At 49.4% G+C, this 21,052-nt stretch overlaps 2 protein-coding genes across 6 annotated transcripts; one reads left to right on the top strand and one right to left on the bottom strand.

Annotated features, from left to right (window-relative positions):
• Positions 1 to 98: 98 nt before the first annotated feature.
• Mrpl2 (mitochondrial ribosomal protein L2) lies at positions 99 to 5,510 on the bottom strand. Of its 2 annotated transcripts, none has more exons than XM_090355623.1 (7): positions 5,423 to 5,510; positions 3,822 to 3,990; positions 2,482 to 2,623; positions 2,259 to 2,374; positions 1,860 to 1,970; positions 642 to 715; positions 99 to 352 (listed from the first exon to the last, which is right to left on the bottom strand). In XM_090355623.1, exons 2-7 carry the CDS (start codon positions 3,928 to 3,930, stop codon positions 140 to 142), a joined length of 765 nt encoding a protein of 254 aa, XP_090211749.1. In that variant the 5' UTR covers positions 3,931 to 3,990; positions 5,423 to 5,510; the 3' UTR covers positions 99 to 139. The 2 variants fall into 2 exon arrangements, with proteins under 2 accessions (XP_090211749.1, XP_090211748.1); XM_090355622.1 differs by having other exon boundaries at positions 5,282 to 5,463.
• A 76-nt stretch (positions 5,511 to 5,586) lies between these two features.
• Klc4 (kinesin light chain 4) lies at positions 5,587 to 19,934 on the top strand. 4 transcript variants are annotated; one of them, XM_090355618.1, is made up of 15 exons: positions 5,587 to 5,672; positions 7,530 to 7,811; positions 8,551 to 8,781; positions 10,329 to 10,410; positions 11,483 to 11,702; positions 12,462 to 12,549; positions 15,320 to 15,421; positions 15,733 to 15,906; positions 16,200 to 16,299; positions 17,523 to 17,575; positions 17,728 to 17,798; positions 17,984 to 18,092; positions 18,616 to 18,756; positions 19,029 to 19,144; positions 19,671 to 19,934. In XM_090355618.1, the coding sequence occupies exons 2-15, from the start codon at positions 7,554 to 7,556 to the stop codon at positions 19,768 to 19,770; spliced, it is 1,845 nt and encodes a 614-aa protein (XP_090211744.1). In that variant the 5' UTR covers positions 5,587 to 5,672; positions 7,530 to 7,553; the 3' UTR covers positions 19,771 to 19,934. The 4 variants fall into 4 exon arrangements, with proteins under 4 accessions (XP_090211744.1, XP_090211747.1, XP_090211745.1 ...); XM_090355621.1 differs by lacking the exon at positions 5,587 to 5,672 and adding an exon at positions 5,863 to 5,992; XM_090355619.1 differs by lacking the exon at positions 5,587 to 5,672 and adding an exon at positions 6,032 to 6,226.
• The last annotated feature ends 1,118 nt before the right edge of the window (positions 19,935 to 21,052 follow it).

The following is a 21,052-nucleotide window of genomic DNA, read 5'->3' as shown; positions in this document are numbered from 1 at the left end:
TACCCCCCCCTCCCCCCCCCCCCGCCTTTCTCTTGTACCTGTTTGCCGGTTTTTTACCAAGTCTGTACGCTCTATAGAATAAGGAATCAAGCCAGTAACACACGAAGACGGGGAGCACTTTATTAAGAGTCCACGGGCACTAGCTCTGGGCAGCAGCACTGGGCAGTTTCACGTAACTCTTCATGGGGGGCAGCGGGCGAACCTTTCGGCCAGCCCAGCCTCCCTTACGGTGCCACAGCCCGCTGTCAGGCCTCTTGCCCAGCCAGCGGTTCCGACCCGCTTTGCCAATGATACGCTGGTCGTGATCCACATTGGATACTCGGCCTACGGTTGCTATGCAAGTATCCAGCACCTGAAGGGAAAAGGGAAAGAGGATGCACTGGGGGGGAGAAGGGGGAAGAAAGGGTCTCCAGGGTCTCTACACTGACCGCATATGCTCTTAGTGAGCCAAGGGAGAAGAGAGGGAAGGCAGGATGTGTTGCACTCAAGCACGGGGTCCTACGTAGGAACTGGGCTGAATAAAGGTTTTTCTATTTATTTCATTAAGGTCTCCCCCTGTCAGCGCATGGATAGGTGTAGCTGGAGGCCCAGGAGGAGCTGCATTCCAAAGCTTCTCCGCCCACATGTAACCTCCTACTCACCTGCATCTGCCTCTTAGAGGGCAGCTGGATGATGGCTGTCCCATTCACCTTCCGCAGCAGCACACCACAAGTGCCTGGGGAAGGGAGAAGCAGCTTGGCCACCCTCCACAGGGAGGCACACCCCTTTGTTCTTGCTTTTACCCCTTAGGAGCAGATACCACAGAGAAGGCTGCATGTACAGTATCTTAGGTCAAAAACCCTAGCAAGGCTGAGAATGTGGCTTAGTGGTAAAGTGCTTGCCTGGAACAAAAAGAAGTCTAGGAACAGTGCCCAGCCTTGAGTTCAAGCCCTAGGATTGGAAAAAACAACCCCCCCCAAAAAAAACAGTAACATCCATCCTTATATTCCTTTCTTTCTTTTTTGCCAATACTGAGGGGTTATCTTATTTATTTTTTGTGCCAGTCCTGGGCTTGAACTTAGGGCCTGGGCACTTTCCCTCAGCGTTTGTGTTCAAGGCTTGTGCTCTACCACTTGAGCCATAGCCCCCCTAATTTTTGTTTTTGGTGGTTAATGGGAAGTGTCTCACATATTTTCTTGCCTAGGCTGACTTCACACTATGATCTCAGCCTCTTAAATAGCTACTATTACAGGTGTGGGCCACCAGTACCCAGCAATTTTGAGGTGTTTTTTTTTTTTTTTTTTAAATTCGGTCTGGGCACTGTCCCTGAACTCTTCAGCTCAAGGTTACAGCCCTACCCCTGGGCCTGGATGTAGTCGCTGAGCTCTTCAGTTCCAGGCTACATACAGCCCTACTCTTGAGCCATGCACCCCATCCCTGTTTTCTATGGTTAAAGTCTCAGATTCTTTTGTACCAGGGCTGGCTTTGAACCTTGATCCTCAGATCTCAGCCTCCTGAGCAGCTAGGATTGCCACCACACCTGGCAATTTTGAGGTTTGAATTCAGAGTTTTGTACATGTTCAGATTGCTTGCTTTACCACTTGAGCTATGCTTATCTCCAGCTTAGCTTTTTTTCAAGTTACTCTGGAGTCAAAGTCTCTAGAACTTTTCTACCCAGACTGGCTTTGAACCTTGATTCTGCAAGTCTCAGCCTCCTGGGTGGCTAGGGTTATACATGTAAGCCACTAGCCCCTGGCTCATATTCCTTGTTTTATCCTCTTTTACTCTACCAGTGGACTAGATGTAGACCTATAGGTCCAAAAACTTGTGACTTCTTAGTGTTCCAAACTATGGGACCTGGGTAGACCCTTTCCCCATACCTGCGGCTCGGATGTACTGGGCCCCTCGGCCTGGCTCACTTTCCACGTTGTTGACAAGGGTGCCCACGGGCAGAGCCCCAAGAGGATGTGCATCACCTTCCTGAGCAGCAACTAAAAGACAGTACCTCATCAGCACTAGAACCTTTGAAGCCCCCAGCCCACACATCTGGTAATAATCTCTTTTTTTTTTTTTTTTTGCCAGTCCTGGGCTTGAGCTCAGGGCCTGAGCACTGTCCTTGGACTTTCTCAAGGCTAGAGCTCTACTACTTGAGCCTCAGCACCACTTCCGGCTTTTTGCTATGTATGTGGTACCGAGGAATCGAACCCGGGTCTTCATGCATGCTAGGCAAGCACTTTAACCACTAGGCCAAACTCCCGGCCCTGGTAATAATCTCTTACCTGCCATTCGGCTTATGTGGTTAGAATTCAGGATTATATCTCCTGCCTTCATGTTTTCTGTGGCAATGATCCAGCGTTTCCGGCCACCCCCAGCAACCAGAGCTATGTCTGCTGACCTATTCAGGATGATGAAGGGAGTAGACCATCAAGGAAGTCCCTAGTTTGGGAATTTATATAGCAGTGGTTCATACCATACCGCCATCATCCCAGGTTTCAAACTTGCCTGCAGGGATCGTAGCGGACTATAATAACCTTCTCCTCAAAGGGTCCTGGCTTGGTGTCCTGCTCTGGCCGGAAACGCAGAAAGTCAATCATTCGATAACACTGTTTGTGGCCTCCACCAATACCATGTACTCGGATGCGGCCTATAGTCAAGACAGAGACAAGATCCAGGTCAGACCATTTCAACAGCACTGTGAAAAGACTTGTTCAGGGAATAGTGCTTCTCAACCTTATGGCACAAAGAGAAAATAAGGATGGGGGTATGTCTCTGTGCTGAGGCCTGGGGTTTGATCTACAGTTTTGGGGAAAATGGGGGAAAAAAAGTTTTTATAGCACCATCTTGAAAGGTGGTGGGGTAATACCTATATGGATCTTGGCAAGGAATTAAGAGTTGTGGCAAGCCTGGGCAGAAAAGTCTATTTGAAGCTGGGCACAGTGGCTCATGCCTATAATCCTAGCTACTCAGGAGGCCGAGATCTGAGGATCGAGGTTCAATGCCAGCCTAGGCACTAAAGTCTTTGAGACTCATCTCCAGTTAACCACTAGAAAACCAGAAATGGTACTGTGGCTTAAGGGGTAGGTTGGTAGACTTGAGCTGAAGAGCTCAGGGACAGGACCCAAGCCCAGAGTTCAAGGCCCACGAACGACGGGCTATTTGATTTATATGTAATCAGCCACCAAAAAAGCTAAACTGAAGGTGTGGCCCAACTGGCAGAGTGCCAGCTGTGAAGAAAAAGTGAGGTTGTAAGGCCCTGGCACCAGCACAAAAACACAAGGTCTCAAATGTTGTTTAGTGGTATATTCTTTGAAACAAGTGCCTAAATCTGATCCTCAGAATCATAAGGAAAAAAAAATTATTGGGGCCGGGAGTTTGGCCTAGTGGTAGAATGCTTGCCTAGCATGCACAAAAATCCTGGTTCTATTATTTGGTACCACATACATAGAAAAGGCTGGAAGTGTTGCTGTGGCTCAAGTGGTAGAGCTCTAGCCTTGAGAAAAAGCCCAAGGACAGTGCTCAGGCCCTGAGTTCAAGCCCCAGGACTGGCAAGGAAAAAAAAAAAAAGAAAATTCTGCAAATTCTTTTCAAATTACTGAATTCAGTAAGTTTCCAAAATTTTGGATAAGTATGAAGAAAACTGCAAGGTCCTTGCTATATGGCCAATTGTCTTTTACTTTTTATTTGACTCTAGCTTTAATGATATTCTATATGCACAAAGAGTTTCTCAATGTGTTTTTTAATTATATGCCTCTGCCACTCTTTACAGTACATTATTATACACATCTATGGTCCTAGCATGCTCTTCTCCTTCACTACTTAAGACCCCAGGCCCTTTCTCCCACCTGTGTGGTCTCGACCTCCAGACTTCCTCTTCTTCACTGGTTTAGTGGTGTAAGTAGTACGACTCTTCCAGGACACAAACTTGGCACTAAGGCTTGCAGAGGTAAGCATTGGACGGCAGAGGAGCAGCGCTGAGGCAAACGGCAGCTGAACGAGGACATTATTTATCACCTAAGGATAAAAAAGAAATCTCAGGTGAGGTGACAGGGATTCAGGCTTCTAATCCCAGCTATTCACGAAGCTGAGATCTGAGGATCTCCATCTGAAGCCAGTCTAGGCAGGAAAGTCAAAGACTTTTATTTCCAATTAATTAGCAAAAAGTCAGAAGTAAAGATGTAGTTCAAAAGTGAATAACCTAAAGAATAATGCCAGGCCCTGAATTCAAGTACCAATATAAAATTAAAAAAAAAAACTTGAAAGAAACAAAAACACTTGAAAGCTAATTGAAAGTGAAGTGTCAGAGAACCAAAACAGGTCACAGACCGACTTTAGTTTGAAATCTACTTTTTTCTGGGCATGTTTCAGACCAGTTTGCTCAAATACCAGTGCTGAATATTTATCCAGGTGGATGTGTGTTGCCTACTCTCCTCATTTGATCCTCTCACCTCTGAAGCATGTTTGCAATGTCTTTCCTTGGTCATCTCCCAAATTGCACTTAAGCTCTCCTTCTCCAGAAGGCATTTCCTTCCCTAAACAATTCCCTTCTCTGGAGTTGGTAACTTCCACATATCCGTATATCACCATTAGCACTAATGTCATTTGTCCCGTATATTATAATTCTAGGAGCTTCCCACATATGAACAGACGGGGAGTGGTGATTTCTGTCTTTTTCTTTTGTATTTCTAGGATTTCATAAGTAGGCTGGCCTGCTTCAAACTGTGCTATCATCAGCTTGAGAAATCTAAAGAAGCAGGACTGAGTTTTCAGTGACTCAGTTGCACACATTGGACTTGAGGATATTTTCTCCCCAGATCTCTACTCTTGGTATCTGGCCCTGCCTACATTCTCTGATTTCAGCAGTAGCTCATACTTGTAGGGGTCATATGGTTAAGAAGCACCAGCTCTGGAGAAAATGTTCTAAGTGGTAGAGCTAGTACTCAGCATGAGGCAGGCCTGGAGCTCAATCTGCAGCACACACGCGCGCGCGCACACTTCCACACAGGCTCTGAAGCCAGACTGACATCAGATTGCGCGTCAGCATTCTCACCTGCGAAATGTGAATGACTGCCTAGCAGTGATGGGAAACGCCTAGCACTAAAACTTGCATTGCGATCGTAGGCAATGCTGTTGCTTCCACTTGTCCAACCTGTGGTCTGCAAATATATTTGCACACCCACATCTGGTGTGAGGAATCTCGCCCTACGAGAGAGCAACACCGGGAGGGACCGCTGGCATCCTCCACTCCCCGCCCCTGACCGCCCTCTCTACAGGAGTCAGGCTCCTTTCGGGTACGGCGTATTACCTGGGCTGCAGGGAGCACACTCGGGACGGGGGCGGAAATAGCGGAGGGCCCCAGGCTCAGAGAGCCCAGGGCGCGGGACAGCGCTCGTAGAGCCATGGGCTAGACCGGCGGCTCGCGTCCCAGCGCGCCCTTCTCCTTTACCTTTACTCGGGCTGCCTGCGCTCCGAGATGACGTCAGCGCCGCCGTCACCGTCGCGGTCCAAATGACTCCAAAGGAAACCACCGCCTTCAAAGCGTAGCCACAGCCAATCCGCGGGCGAGGAAGACATTACGTGACCCGGGAGCCGGCCCCGCCCCTCGGAGCCGTCAAAACAATTGCCTCGAGCGGCAGCCATGATAATCTTAAAGGGGCAGTACCGGCAAAGACGACAGCCTGACCAGCGGACTGCAGGTGAGTCTCTGAGGGCGCCCGGGACTGAGGTCTAAGATCTCCGCCACTTCTTATCTGCACTTTTGGACAGATGAACACATTTCCGATAAACCTCATGAAAACTGCAGTCTCAGAAACTCCGCCCCCCGCCCCTCCTCCCCGCCCCTCCACGTTCCGACGGACGGACGGACCGAGGGCCTGCCCCGCCCCCTGCGCCGTGGCGGGCCTGGGTGACCCCGGCCGCCCGCTGCGGGGTCCGGCGGCCTCGCTCGCTCACCCCTCCACGTCCCTCCCCCGGCCCCGTCTCCCTCACCGCGTCTCCACTCCGGGCCCCAGGGCAGGTGGGCAGCCCCAGAGGCCGGAGACCATTTCGGGCTCCACTTTGCCTGTGGCCCCGCCGACGCTCCGCAGCCTTCCCCGCCTTCCTGACCGGCAGGCCCTGGGGGGGCACCGTACGGTGGTTCTTCTCAGCGCCTTTGAGTAGTTGATGGTGACCAAACCATGACTGTAACGGGGCTAGGAGTGACCAGGTCTTCCTCCTCATCCTTTTCTGAACACGCCTCCTCCAGCCGCAGGTCTCGGATTAAATCTGTCTCTCACTCTCTTCTGGGGAGAAAGTAGCTCCCCAGGCCTGGCGAGGGAAGTTGGATTAAGGAAGGAGGGTTATTGGTCTTCCCTGAAGACCTGTAGGCACGGGAGGGTGTTGGTCCTGGGTTGGGCTCTGTGCCAGGTCCTCTCGGTGGCTGTAGAGAAGGGTAGGGCGGCCGGACTTGTGGACTTTGGGCAGGGCAGATCTTTCTGAATTCCTCGCTCCTTGTCCAGAGCTTCTTCCGGGCTTGGGCCTGACAAATCAGCCAAGGGCTCTGCTGTATACACTGGTAAGGGGACTTCAAAGGAGAAACCAGGTAGGCACCTTTGAGGAAGGAGGAAGACAGCCTGAGTTGTTGCCGGTGGGAAGCATGGACTTCAGGGGTAGTAGAAAAGGAACAGAGCAGACCATGTCAGGAGATTGTGGGCTTAGTTTCACAGGCGACATAGCCGGAAGACCTCAAATTTCTGGAACCCTGTCATCTGATTCCTGTGATGAAGACTCCTGCTGTCCCCCCTCCCCCATCTAACTATCCCCTCCCTCATTTTGCTTGAATTTTCTGCACAATTCCTGTCTGTTCCCTTTTTCAGTTTTCCCCTTACCCTCTCTTATCCTTATAGTGCTGTCTCTAATCCTCCACTTCTTTTTCCTAGAACAAGGTCTCTTTCTAACTCCTGGGTTTTGGGGTTTTTGTTTTTCTGTTTTTTGTATTAGTACTAGGGCTTGAACTCAGGGCTGGATTCTGTCCCTTAGTTCTTTTGCTCAAGGCTGGCACTAGTGTTTTTGTGGTTAATTAGAGATAAAAGTGCTAAGCACTTTTCCTGCCTGGGCTAGCTTTGAATCATGATCCTCAAATCTCAGCCTCCTGACTAGTTAGGACTATAGGCCAGAGCCATGACACTTAGCTGTTCCCTCTCCCTTCCCCTTCCCCTCCTCTTCCCCCTCCCCCTCCCTCTCTACTTGAGCTACTGAGGATTGAAATCAAGGTCTTGAGATTGCTAGGCTGGCATTCTATCACTTGTCACTTGAGCCACACTTCCAGTCCTCTGTTTTGTTCTTAAGTCCTAAGTTCCTCTGCTAGCTCTTAGCAACTTCGTTTGTTTACAGAATTCTTTCATTCCAGTCAATCAGTTCCTTGCCCTCACCTTACCTTTGTGTTTTGTGGTGCAGTCACGCCCCCTCTCCAATGGAGCCATCTGTTGCTCCCGTGGATTTCCACCATCCTCTAATCAAGGTGCTCATCTTCTCTCTCATCTTTACCCCAGCTGACTGCTGTTGTTTCTCTCTAGCCCAGAAGAGTCCCTCTGGCCAGGATGTCTGGCTTGGTGTTGGGGCAGCGGGATGAGCCTACAGGACACCGACTGAGCCAAGAGGAGATCCTGGGGAGCACTCGGCTGGTGAGCCAAGGACTGGAGGCCCTCCACAGCGAGCACCAGGCTGTGCTGCAGAGCTTGTCCCACACCATTGAGTGTCTGCAGCAGGGAGGCCATGAAGAAGGGCTGGTGCATGAGAAGGCTCGGCAGCTGCGCCGGTCTATGGAAAACATTGAACTGGGGCTGAGTGAGGCACAGGTGAGAAAGCAGGGCTGGTGCCAAGTGGTCCAGTGTACAGAGAGGAGAATTGATCACATTGGAATTTTGGGGTCACTTGGGATCATTTTGTCTGGGATACTGGCATTCATTCATTCACTCAGTGTGTAAGTGTCGAAACTCTTCAGACCCAGACAAGTACCTCACTGAACACTTGGAACTGTGGAGAGACAGAGAGCATGCAAATAAGTAAATGACTCAGTCTGCCAGTGATAATTGCTAAGGATAAAAAGGTAAATATAAATCAGGGAAGAGGACTAGGAAGGATTGGCAAAAAAAAAAAAGAAAAGAAAAGAAAGTGAATCCAAGAAGCTGGGTGTCGGTGGCTCACAACTGTAATCCTAGCTACTCAGAAAGCTGAGATTTGAGAATCCCAGGTGAAAGCCAGCCCAGGCAATGAGGTGTGTTTTTTTAATGCCAGTCCTAGGGCTTGAACTCAGCACCTGAGCACTGTCCTTGGGCATTCTCAAGGCTAGCATTCTACCACTTGAGCCACTGTGCTACTTCCAGCCTTTTCTGTATATGTGGTACTAAGTAAAGGAGCTCAGGGCTTCATGCATGCTAAGCAAGCACTGTACCACTGAGCCACATTCCCCATTCCCAGCCCCTGAGGTGATCTTTTGAAGGTGTACTCATTGCTGCTACTCCTACCTTCAGGCTTCTCTGTGTGGAACACTGTTATTCAGAGAAATAGAGCTCACAGTGTTATCTTCCCACCTAGGTGATGCTGGCCCTGGCCAGTCACTTGAGCACAGTGGAGTCAGAGAAACAGAAGCTGCGGGCTCAGGTGCGACGGCTCTGCCAGGAGAACCAGTGGCTCAGGGATGAGCTAGCAGGCACTCAGCAGCGGCTCCAGCGCAGTGAACAGGCCGTGGCTCAGCTGGAGGAGGAAAAGAAGCACCTGGAATTCCTGGGGCAGTTGCGGCAGTATGATGAGGATGGACAGAGTGGGGTGAGCCATCCCACGGTGGAGTGGGCGAGGGACAGGCAGCCAGGACCAGGATCAGAGCCATTGCTCACTATCCTCCAAGGCCAGCAGCAATGGCTGACCCGTCTTTAGCTGGAAGAATTTCTTTTTTCAGTCTTGACTCCAATGCCAGGTGACAACAGGGGGTAGAGAGAGACAATGACCAGTCATTCAGTCAAATGCCTCTTGTGTACCAGGCACTGTGTATGCCCTTGATGAATGGGGCAGATAGTTATAGGTTTGAGAGGAGAGAGACAAGTGATTGCACCATTCTGATCCCGGCTCTAAGTACTGCAGTTAGAAAAAGCAAGACCCTCAGATGAATTCATCCCTTAATGAACAGGCATATATGTGCATCTCTGTGCCCTATGTAGTGCAGGAAAATGTATAGAGGAGAGAGCAAGAGCAATGACAGCATTCTTGACTTTTGAAGTTTACACAGAGGAGCAAGTAGGTGACAGTCTAAAGTAGCAAGTGCTCATTCTGGACGAGTGAGTCGGTCGACATGGGAGGAATGTCACGGTGATAAGGTCCCTTGGAGGGAAGAAGGATTCACAGGGTTGGATAATATTTTTATTTATTTATTTATTTTCTTGGTTATGGGACTTGAACTCTGGGCCTGGGTGTTGTCCCTGAGCTCTTCAACTCAAGGCTAACTGCCCTACCCCTTGAGCCACAGCACCATTTCTGGGTTTCTAGTGGTTAATTAGAGATAAGAGTCTCAGGGTCTTTAGTGCCTGGGCTGGCTTTGAACTACAATCCTCAGATCTCAGCCACATGAATAACTAGACCTACAGGTGTGAGCCACTGGCACCCAACTTGGATAGTATTTTTTGTTGGGTTGCTCACTTGAATGGGTTAAAACTTGGGATGATTTTGAAGGATGATCGGGAGGGGAGGAACTGTATAGATTAGGGGAAAATTATTGCAGATGAGGCTTCAGGGCTGGAGAGATGATCTGTCTCATGGAATAATAATTTGTATAGGTCACACTGGTGAGACATGTAAGAAGGGGATTTGCATTAGGCTATAGATCCCAATGTAAAGCACATTTTTCCAGTGTGAAAATGGGTTAGACAGCAAAGGTTGGGCACTAAGTCTAGAATAAGCAGTGGCAGATGATGGGTCCAAGGTCAGGCTAGACACTTCAGTCATGTGTCAGTGAAATCAGACACATTCCTTCCCATCAGTAGAGATAAAACAGACATGTAATCAATGTAAACACATAGGGTTGAGCCTAGGGCTATAATTATGAGTTGAATGGGAGAGGGATAGACTGGAGAATAATAATGGTTAGGAAGGTAAATTTCTAGATGCAAAGGGAAGGGAGAGTCATGAGATTTTTGTTCAAAACATCTCTGGTGTGACAAACCAGAGAGACTCAAGCTTGATTTTGCTTGATGCTGGCTTTTCCCATGTGCAGAGGCAGAAATAAAGATCCCTCCCTAGACCCCACATGTCAGTGATTTTATGAGTTAGAGAGGACCCTAGAGAAACCACTGGGGCCTGACATGGTGCTTTTTCCCTCCAAGGAGGAGAAGGAAGGTGACACTACCAAGGATTCCTTAGATGACCTCTTCCCCAATGAGGAGGAAGAAGACACCAGCAATGGCTGTGAGTCTGCCTCTGGAGTTGGAGGGTAATGAGGGAGGCCGGAGGCAGGAGGCTGGGGCAGCGGGAGGAGGCTGGTCCTCACCACAGATCACATTGTGGGAGGATGATCACATCCAGAAATCCGTCTCCGCTTCCTGTGGAGATAGAGGGGTGCAGGGCTGGGGCGAGGCACTAGCACTTTGATTTCTTCAGCCTTCCCCTTACTTATCCACATTTGTGAAATCCTTAGTGTGTGCCAGGCACTAAGAATGCTGGCAGGAGAACGTCACAGGTCTCACCAGTAAATTCATTCAAAGTCCAGTGAGAAGGAGCTGGGGCTGCAAAAAGCACACATTCTCAGGGAATGAACTGAGGGGTGTGTGTGTGTGTGTGTGTGTGTGTGTGTGTGTGTGTGTGTGTGTGTGTGTGTGTGTGTTACTGGGGCTTGAACTTAGGGCCTTATACTTTTTTGCTCAAGGCCAGCACTCTACCACACTTGAACCACACCTCCTCTTTTGGCTTTTTGCTGGTTAATTGGAGATAAAAAGCCTCAAGGAGGGGCTGGCAGCATAGCCTAGTGGTAGAGTGCTTGCCTAGCATGCGTGAAGCTCTGGGTTTGATTCCTTGGTACCATATACACATACAAAAAGCCAGAAGTGGTGTTGTGGCTCAATTGGTAAAATGCTAGTCTTGAGAAAGTTCAAGGACCGTGCCTCGGTTCTGAGTTCAAACCCCAGGGCTGACAAAAATGTCTCAAGCTTTTTCTCCCTACCTACACTGTGTTGGAACTGTGATCCTCAAAGCTCGGCCTTCTGAGTGGCTAGGATTTCAGGCATCAGCCACTGGTACCTGCTTCTTTCTTACCTTTCATAGTGGGGATAGCCCCTTGCTCATGCTTATTGAGTAGGTGCGTGAATGAATTATTGGAGTGAATGATAGGCACATAGGAGTGGGTGAAAGAACAGTGGCAGAGACAGGTCTTCTTGGCCAGTGGGAGGATGGCATACAGACAAGGGGTGGGAAGCAGGAGGGCAGAGGCAGATGGCAAAGGGAGCCAAAGAGTCTTCTGAGGAAGATGTTGGGGATGGGCTAGTGTCCCGTGGACAGGGTGCTGCAGCAGCTCAGCAGGGTGGATATGAGATCCCAGCGAGGCTGCGGACACTGCACAACCTGGTGATCCAGTACGCGGCTCAGGGCCGCTATGAAGTGGCTGTGCCGCTCTGCAAGCAAGCCCTGGAAGACCTGGAGCGCACCTCGGGCCGCGGCCACCCCGATGTGGCTACTATGCTCAACATCCTCGCCTTGGTGTATAGGTGAGCACTGCCCTCCCCCACCACCCAGAATCCCCTCCGCATCTCTACTCTGCTCCCCATTTAGTTTCCTTTCCTCTTTTCCACTGGGTTCCTCTCTTGCCAGCTGAGCCTCCTAGATGTACTGCACAAGATTGCTCCCTCCACGGCCGGACCTCATGTTTTCTATACCCAAGCTTTGAACTCAGAGCATCCTTTGAACCCCAAACATTCATTTCTCAGGCTTGTCGCTTCTCTAATTTCCCTCTGGTGAGGTTTCTCCCCCCTTCTGTTCCCCCTCCTCCTCCTCCTCCTCCTTCTCTCTTCCTCCTCCTCCCTCTCCCCTTCCTCTCTTCCTCCTCCTTCTCCTCCCTCTCCCCCTCCTCTCTTCCTCCTCCACCTCCCTCTCCCCCTCCTCTCTTCCTCCTCCTCCTCTGCCACCGCCACCTCTTTTTGGTGCCTGTCCTAGGGCTTGGCCTAGGTGCTATCTCTGAGCTTCTTTTGCCCAAGGTTGGTGACCTACCACTTGAACCACAGCTCCACTTCCAGCTTTTTTTGGTAGTTTATTGGAGATAAGTGTCACACAGACTTTACTGCCCTGGGTTGGCCTTGAACCATGATCCTCAGATCTCAGCCTTCTGAGTAGCTAGGATTACAGTCATGAGCTACCAGTGTCCGGCTGTACTTCAGTTTTTCCAGAGGGAAGGAAAGAGAGATTCTCTGCAGGGGAGGGCTGTGTTCAGGATAACTCAGGGTGACGCCTGTCTCTTTATGCTCCTCCAGGGATCAGAATAAGTATAAGGAAGCTGCCCACCTGTTGAATGACGCCCTCAGCATCCGGGAGAGCACGCTGGGCCCAGACCACCCAGCGGTCAGTATCCCCAGTCCTTACCCTGTACTGTATTGCTCATTTGTGCTCTCTTAGCTTCTTCATCTGATATCCTCAGTCCATTCACTAGAGCTGCTTAGGAAGGAGACATGAGCATTCTTTTCTTCCAGGCCCTGATCAATGAGCCTGGTTGTTCTCAGTTCTGCACCTCAATAACTCCTCTGTATATGTGTGGTATTGGGGTTTGAACAAAGGGCTTCCTGCTTACTAGGCAGGTACTCTACAGCTGAGCCACATCTCCATCCCTCTTTTCAATGGTTATTTTTTTTTTGGTCAGTTCTGGGATTTGAACGCAGAGCCTCATACTTAAGCAGCTTGCTTGCTTCTGCTGATGTTTGAACTATGTCTCTACTCTGCTTTTTGCTAGTTATTTGGGAGATAGAGACTCACAGGCTTTTCTACACAGGATGCCTTCAAACCAGGATCCTTTGAATCTCAGTCTCCTAAGTAGCTAGGATTATAGACAATAAGCTACCATCACTGCCTATCAAGAAGAGTAATTTTTTTTTTGCCAGTCCTGGGCTTGAGCTCAGGGCCTGAGCACTGTCCTTGGACTTTCTCAAGGCTAGAGCTCTACTACTTGAGCCTCAGCACCACTTCCGGCTTTTTTCTATGTATGTGGTACTGAGGAATCCAACCCGGGTCTTCGTGCATGCTGGGCAAACACTCTAACACTAGGCTAAACCCCAGGCCCTCAAGAAGAGTAATTTATAATCATATACTCTTGAATAGATATAGAATACCAACATAAATGGTGGATTGTTTGTTTGAGTAAATAAAATAAGAAACTTTGTTTTTGGAAATGAGTCCTATCTTGATAGGCTACCAGAGTGTCAGAGGTTCTGCTTGGGTTTTGGTTGTCTGGCAGACGTTCAAAAGTTGGCAGTGCTGTTCCACACATGCAGAACATCTGTAGCTTTCCTGCCTTTCCGTTAGTAACAGCACAACTGAAAACATTTCTAAAAATCCCCCTGGAGGAAAATGAGGGAAAGCAAAGGAAGAATGACATTGTCCAAGAAGCATTGTACTCATTACCTAACTTGTGGAATTGGAATCCCTTTGTACAATCCTTAATGATAAGGTTTTAAAAATCCCCCAAGCCAGGCAGAGGAGACTCATGCCTGTCATCCTAACTACTCAGGAGGCTGAGATCCGAGGATTGCCAGCCGCAGTCACAAGAATGTGAGACGTATCTCCAGTTAACCACTCAAAAGCTCCGGGTGAAGCTGTGGCTCAAATGGTAGAGTGCTAGCCTTGAACACTGGCCCAGCTCAGGCACAGTGCCCGGGCTCTGAGTTCAAGCTCTCCAATTAGCCACTCAAAAGCTCAAAGTGGAGCTGTGGCTCAAATGGTACTGTGTTAGCCTTGAACACTGGCCCAGCTCAGGCACAGTGCCTAGGCTCTGAGTTCAAGCTCTGGGACCAGAACCAAATGAAGGGAGAAAAAAGCTGGTTACTAGAACCCTAGCTACTCAGGAAGCTGAGATGTGTGGATCATGGTTTGCAGCCAGCTGGCTGCAGAAAAGTCCCCATGAGGCTCATACCTCCAAGTAACCACTCTAAAACCAGAAGTGGTGCTGTGGCTCAAGTGGTGGAGCACTAACCTTGAGCACAAAAAGATTCTGGGACAGCATCCAGGCCCTGAGTTCAGGCCCTACAATGAAAATAATAATAGTAATAGGAACAGCTACAACAATAATAACAATAAATGAAAATAAATATTCCCCTAGAGGGCGCTACTATCCCCTTGGGCTCTGGAATCCATCAGTAGTCTCTCTGCTTAGGTTCTTTTTTTTTTTGCCAATTCAGGGTGCTTGAACGCAGGGCTTGAGCATTGTCCTTGGACTTTCTGTCTTTTTCTATGTATGTGGTACTGAGGAACCAAACCCAGGTCTTCGTGCATGCTAGGCATGCACTCAATCACTAGACCAAACTCCCAGCCCTCTGGCTAGGTTATTGATGTTGTCTTGGGCCCTACTCTATGTGGAAGAAACCAGATTCTCCTGGCATTTATTTATTTATTTATATATTTATTTATGAATTTATTTATTTATATGGGTGGTAGGACTTGAACTCTGGGCATGAGCAGTTGTCCCTGAGCGCTTCAGCTCAAGGCTACTTCCCTACCCCTTGAGCCACAGCCCACTTCTGGTTTTCCAGAGATTAATTACAGATTAGAGTCTCAGGTTCTGGGGGAAGGGAAATGGGGACAAAAGCATGGAAAAGGAGCTGGGTGTGGTAGCCCATGCCTGTAATCCTAGCTACTCAGGAGGCTAAGATCTGAGGATCAAGGTTCAAAGGCAGCCCGGGCACAAAAGGACCTGAGACTCTTATCTCCAATTAACTTCTAGCTGAAGAGCTCAGGGATAACATTCAGGCCCAGGGGTAGGACAGTAGCCTAGAGCTGAAGCACTCAGGGACATCGCCCAGGCAGAGATCAAGCCCCATGACCCACATAAAAAAGAAAAAAAACAACAACAGCATGAGAAGGGGTATCAATGTGTGTGAAGTAATGCTCCTTCTATCTGGCGAATATGACTGTAACCCCTCTATTAATTACAGTAAAAATTGTGAGAAAAAGAAAGAAACAAAGAAAAGAGTCTGAGGTTCTTTAGTGCCTGGGCTGGTTTTGAACTGCGATCCTCCATTCTCAGCCTCCTGAGTAGTTAGGATTACAGGCATGAGCCTGTACGCCTGACTTCTCCTGGCCTTTGAAACACTAGTGTCTGATGGGCTCAGGCCTTGCTTTGCAGGTAGCAGCGACACTCAACAATCTGGCTGTACTGTATGGGAAAAGGGGCAAATACAAGGAGGCAGAGCCACTGTGTCAGCGGGCACTGGAGATTCGAGAAAAGGTATCCATACCCTCCCTTTTGACCCTTCTCCATCTTTCCTCTATTAATACCCTTCCTTCTTGCTACTTTTTTGTCCCCCTAACTCCTGTCTTTGCCTTGTACCCCTTTCCTCCTCATCTCTCTCCTTTTTTGTGGTACTGGGGTTTGAACTTAGGATCTTTGATCTTAGATGTTTGGCAGATGTTCTACCACGTAAGATATGCTTCTAGTCCTTGTTCTGTGTTCCCTTCTTTCTGCTACCCACACTTGTGTGCCAGGACACCCCACATACACAGTCATAACTATTTACCCGTCCCTTTGTTCCTCCGCAGGTCCTGGGCACCGACCACCCAGATGTGGCAAAGCAGCTGAACAACTTGGCCCTATTGTGCCAAAACCAGGGCAAGTATGAAGCCGTGGAACGATATTACCAGCGGGCACTGGCCATCTACGAGGGCCAGCTTGGGTCAGACAACCCTAATGTAGCTCGTACCAAGAACAACCTGGTAAGGGAAGAAGAGATAAGGGAGCTGGAAGGAAAGGAAGGGACTCGGGAAGCGTCATGGTGGGGTTGGCAGGGTTACCCCCTGCCTATCTCTGGGGCTGCCTTTGGGCTTGACGGAGCCTCGCTTTTATCCCCATGGTAGAAGTTCAAGAGCCTCCTGAGAGGTTGTTAGAAGTGTGGGGAGGATTTCTGGGGAAAGTCTAATAGACACCAAGAAGCAGAATTGCTCGAGACTGATGAAGACCTTGTCTCCTTCCATTTCTTGCTCTTGTGTTTTGGCCTTTTACCTGCTAGGCTTCCTGTTACCTGAAACAAGGCAAATATGCAGAGGCAGAGACCCTATATAAAGAGATCCTCACCCGTGCCCACGTGCAGGAGTTTGGGTCTGTGGATGGTAAGTGGTGAAGGCCTGGGGAGGAGAAGAAATGTTGGCCAAAGGTGGGTTCCTAGGGCAAACGGACCCATCTTGTTGACCTTTGGGTTCAGTTTTTTGTTTTTTTGAGCAGAAGAGAAGTTTATTGGAAAGGAAAAGATGACAGTGCTTGTGAAAACAGACAGGGGAACAGAGCTGGTGATTCCATTTTTTTATTATTATTATTTTTTTGTACTGGGGCTTGAACCCAGAGCCTGGGTATTGTCCTTTAGTTTTTCTGCTCAAGTTGGTGCTCTACTACTTGAACCATAGCTTCATTTTCAGCTTTTTTGGTAACTAATTGGAGATAAGAGTTTCATAGGCTTTCCTTCCCTGGCTGTCTTTGAATCAAGATCCTTAGATCTCAGCTTCGTACGTAGCTAGGATTACAGGCATGAGCACTGTGCCCAGCTCCTTCAGCTTTTTTTTTTTGCTGAAGGCTGACACTCTACCACTTGAGCCACAGCTTGACTTACAGCTTTTTGGTGATGAGCTGGAGATAGTCTCATGGAGGCTGGCATGGTGGCTCACACCTGTAATCTCAGCTACTCACGAGGCTGAGATCTGAGGATCAAGGTTCAAAGCCAGCCTGGGCACAAAAGGACCTGAGACTCTTATCTCCAGTTAACCTCTAGAAAATGGAAAGAGGGGCTTGGCTCCAGGGTAGAGTGGTAGCCTTGAGCTGAAGAGCCCAGGCCCAGATCAAGCCTCCTGGGCTGGTTTAAAACTGTGATCCTCAGAGCTCAGCTTCCTAAGTAGCTAAGATTACAAAGCTTGGTATCCTGCTTTTTTTTAGAGGCAGAACTATGGGGCTTGAACTCAGCTTGGGCACTGTCCCTTAGCTTTTTTGCTCAAGATCAGACCTCTACCACTTGAGTGACAGCTCCATTTCCAGCTTTTTGGTGGTTTAATTAGAGGCAAAGAGTCTCAGAGATTTTCTTGCCCATGTTGGCTTCAAACCATAATCCTCAGATTTTAGACTCCTGAGGTCTGAGGCTTTTTGTTGTTGTTATGTGTTTTCTCTTATAGGTAGTGGTAAGCAAAACTAAATCAAACCAAACCAATCAATCCATTAAATAAAGAGGTAGAATGGAAAGGAAAAAGTGGGGAGTGGGACACATGAAATAGTAACAGAGGTGACTAACATTGATGACATGAATGTATGGAAATGCTATGGCATGGCTCACCCCATGTGTCACCCACAGATGACCACAAGCCCATCTGGATGCACGCTGAAGAGCGGGAGGAAATGAGCAAAGTGAGTGAGGGTACCCAGCCTGGAAAACCTGAGCCTCCCAGAGCCTCTGCCTTGTTCCTTGCTTCCTACCCCAGTCCCAGCTGGCCTCTAGCCCAGGCTAGCCCACCCCTAGCATCGGTGGACTCTCATCTCTGGCTCTTCTTCTGCTGCAGAGCCGGCATCATGAGGGCGGCACACCCTATGCTGAGTATGGAGGTTGGTACAAGGCCTGCAAAGTGAGCAGGTGAGATGCCAGGGATCAGCGGTGTGGCCTGTGATGATACCTTCTTCCATCCAAGTCCTGATCCCAGACTCCAGGACCTTTGATTATTTTATTCTGTGGTCTTAGCTCTGCTTCTCCCCACCTGTTTTTTTCATGCTTTCTTTTCTGAGCCCTTCTTTGTGCCTTCCCTAATCTCACTCCCACAGCCCCACAGTGAACACTACTCTGAGAAACCTGGGGGCTCTGTATAGACGCCAGGGAAAGCTGGAAGCAGCCGAGACCTTGGAAGAATGTGCCCTGCGGTCCCGGAAACAGGTGAGAGGTCCACATCCTCAAAGGAAGGCTCTTGGGACAAAAGACAGCTGAGGCTTCTTGTGAATTTCTGAGACTAAAAGGAGAGCTAATAGGGAGGAGCGGAGGGAAAGGAAGACGAGGTGGTCTTTGTACTGTGGTGGTTCTAAGTGTGTTCTTCCTCTAATCCTTCCCTTTGTGGTCAGGCCGTGGAGTTCAAGATTCCCTTCAGTAAATGGGGCCAGGAAAGGGAAGCCCTTGCCTTTGGCACGGTGGTGTGGGTGCAGCCCTGAGTCAGAGTTTCTCAAATGGTGGGTCTCTACTGATTAGTAGGTTGTAAAAAGTCAGTGTAGGCTCTGGCTCAAATTATATGTATATGCATCGAGGGATGCAATGTTAACAGAAAAGATGAATGCTGCTAGCAGTTGTGTGCTGGGACGTCGTAAGCAGGGACAAAGGTTGCCTTTGTGGGGCTGACGGTGAAAAAATGAAAGCCATCCCAAGGAGTGAACGAGTAGGAAGTCCCAGCTCCTTCCTTCCCTTCCAGGGCACAGATCCTATCAGCCAAACCAAGGTGGCAGAGCTGCTTGGGGAGGGTGATAATAGGAGGACCTCCCAGGAGGGCCCAGGGGACAGTGTGAAATTCGAGGGAGGTGAAGATGCGTCTGTGGCCGTGGAATGGTCAGGGGTAAGTGTGACCATTGCTCCTTCGGCTCTACTACCCTACCCTGTCCTGCTGTTGGTGGTGGCAGGCGCCAAGTCTGCATTTCTCCAGGTCCATGCAAGTTATGGAGGTTTGTATCCCCCTCTCCAGTTAGCCCATCCCTTCTTCAGCTTTTGATAGGGTTCTGTTCTCAGGTAAGCTTTGGGGATGTGGACATGTGCAGAATAAATGGAGTAGACTCAGAAGGCGATCCGCATGGGTCCCATTAGCTTCCACCACCCACCCTTCTGTGCCAGGATGGCAGTGGAACCCTGCAGAGAAGTGGCTCTCTGGGCAAGATCCGGGATGTCCTTCGTAGAAGCAGTGAACTTCTGGTGAGGAAGCTTCAGGGGACTGAGCCTCGGCCCTCCAGGTACACAGTGAAGTTGAGCTATGGAGAGCAGGCGAGCAAGCCCTTGTCTGAGATTCCTCCTGGCCGCTGACCTCTGGAGGAGGGTCAGGGGGAGACACAGGGAGGAGGGCGGTGGGATGGCCATGCGAGTCTGGGTAGAACAGGCAATCTGGGACGAGGGTGCCCGAGCTGATAACTGTGCCTGGTGTGGAGAAGAGAAATAGGAGACCAACGGGAAGTCATTGATTTGATTTTTCTGTGACAATGCCTACAAAGCCCTACTTTGGTACTACTCAGAAAAGAGGAGGTGGGTGGGAATGTGGCTAAGTGGTAGAGCGTTTGCCTAGCATGAATGAAGTCTTGGGTTTGAGTCCTCAGTACCGCATAAACAGAAAAAGCCAGAAATGGCATTGTGTAGAGTGCTAAGAAGCTCAGGGACAGTGCCCAGGCCCCGAGTTCATCAAACACCAGGACCTGCAAAAACAACGACAACGACGACGACAATGATGACAAAAACCCAAGTTTCAGTTCTTTCTTTCCATTGTAGCAGCAACATGAAGCGAGCAGCCTCCTTGAACTATCTGAACCAACCCAGTGCGGTACCTCTCCAGGTGAGAGCAGGGCCTGAACACAGAGGTCGTGAGTGAGTAAGAGGACTGCCACAACCCAGACAGGCCCAGGAACAGTCTGGGAAGCAGGGATGGTAGGCCAGGAAACTGGAGTCCTTGAGGAAACAAGCCAACAGTGTGGTGTTGGAGTGGCAAGTTCTAGACATGGCAGCAGATCTCTTAGGAGGAGAGTGGGAATTGATGTTCTCTAAATTGGTTCTTTGAGGTTTTAAATAATTCAGCAGTGCTTCAGAGATGCTAGCTGCATTTGCAACCACCTTACTCCTCACTTTGGGAACTTTTAGTAGGTGAGGAGAAAGAAAAAAAGAATGATGTAATCTCTCTTTCAGAAAACAGCAATGATAGTTCAATGGTACATGACCTCATGTCAGCTCATTCAGAGTATATGCCAATAGTGTGTGTGTGTGTGTGTGTGCACGCGTGTGTGCGCGCCAGTACTAGGGATTTAACTTAGGGTTTGGATACTATCCCTTAGTTTTTCCCTCCAAGGGTGCTATTCTACCACTTGAGCCACAGCTGTACTTCCAGCTTTTTGGTGGTTAATTGGAGATAGAGTTTCATGGACTTTGCTGCCCAGGTTAGCTTTAGACTGATCCTCAGATCTCAGCCGCCTGAGTAGCTAGGAAGATAGGCTTGAGACATTGATGCCTGGTAGCGCCGTTATTCTTATGACTCTTCCTGACCTTCTGGAGGCTGACTAAAGCCCCAGAGCTTGAAGTTGAGGTTATACGCTCAATCCTAGGTTCAGCACATGACAGCTGTGGGGTGGCAGGAACTCAGAGATAGTCTTTAGGAAGTTGGCACGGCTAGGCCGATCAGGTGGTGGTGTTTTGTTTCAGGTCTCCCGGGGCCTCAGCGCCAGCACCATGGACCTCTCTTCAAGTAGCTGACATTCGCTTTGTCCTCCGAAGGCCTCTTGGCCCCCACAGGCCTCACAGCATTCCCCATTGCTCCTGACTCCTCACCCCAAGTTGGGACAGTGAAGGGAGCAGTGTAATCCGAAGGTTGCCGCTGCTTGTAGGGTCTCGGCCCCTGCCTCAGGAATCTCCTTAGGAGAGACCCTCAGGACACTCTGTCTACACCCTGGAGTCCTCTAGAGTAGTTGGCTCTGAGGTCCCCAAGGTGGGCACAAAGCAAGTCTGCACCTCAGAGGTGCATCTCAGAGATGCTTCAGGCTGTTCACCAGAGGGTTTGGGTCTGGCCAGCCAAGCTGCCTTGCCCTGACCTCTCCTGTCCTGTCCCTTCTGCTGCCTCACTTCAGGTCCACGTATTTCACATTTCTTAAATAAAAGAATCAGGT

The sequence above is a fragment of the Megascapheus bottae genome, chromosome 22, assembly GCF_031878675.1.
Source record: "Megascapheus bottae isolate mThoBot1 chromosome 22, mThoBot2.hap1, whole genome shotgun sequence".
Classification (NCBI taxonomy): domain Eukaryota; kingdom Metazoa; phylum Chordata; class Mammalia; order Rodentia; family Geomyidae; genus Megascapheus; species Megascapheus bottae.
Note: the sequence above shows the minus strand (reverse complement) of the source record. Positions and strands in the feature narration are given on the sequence as shown.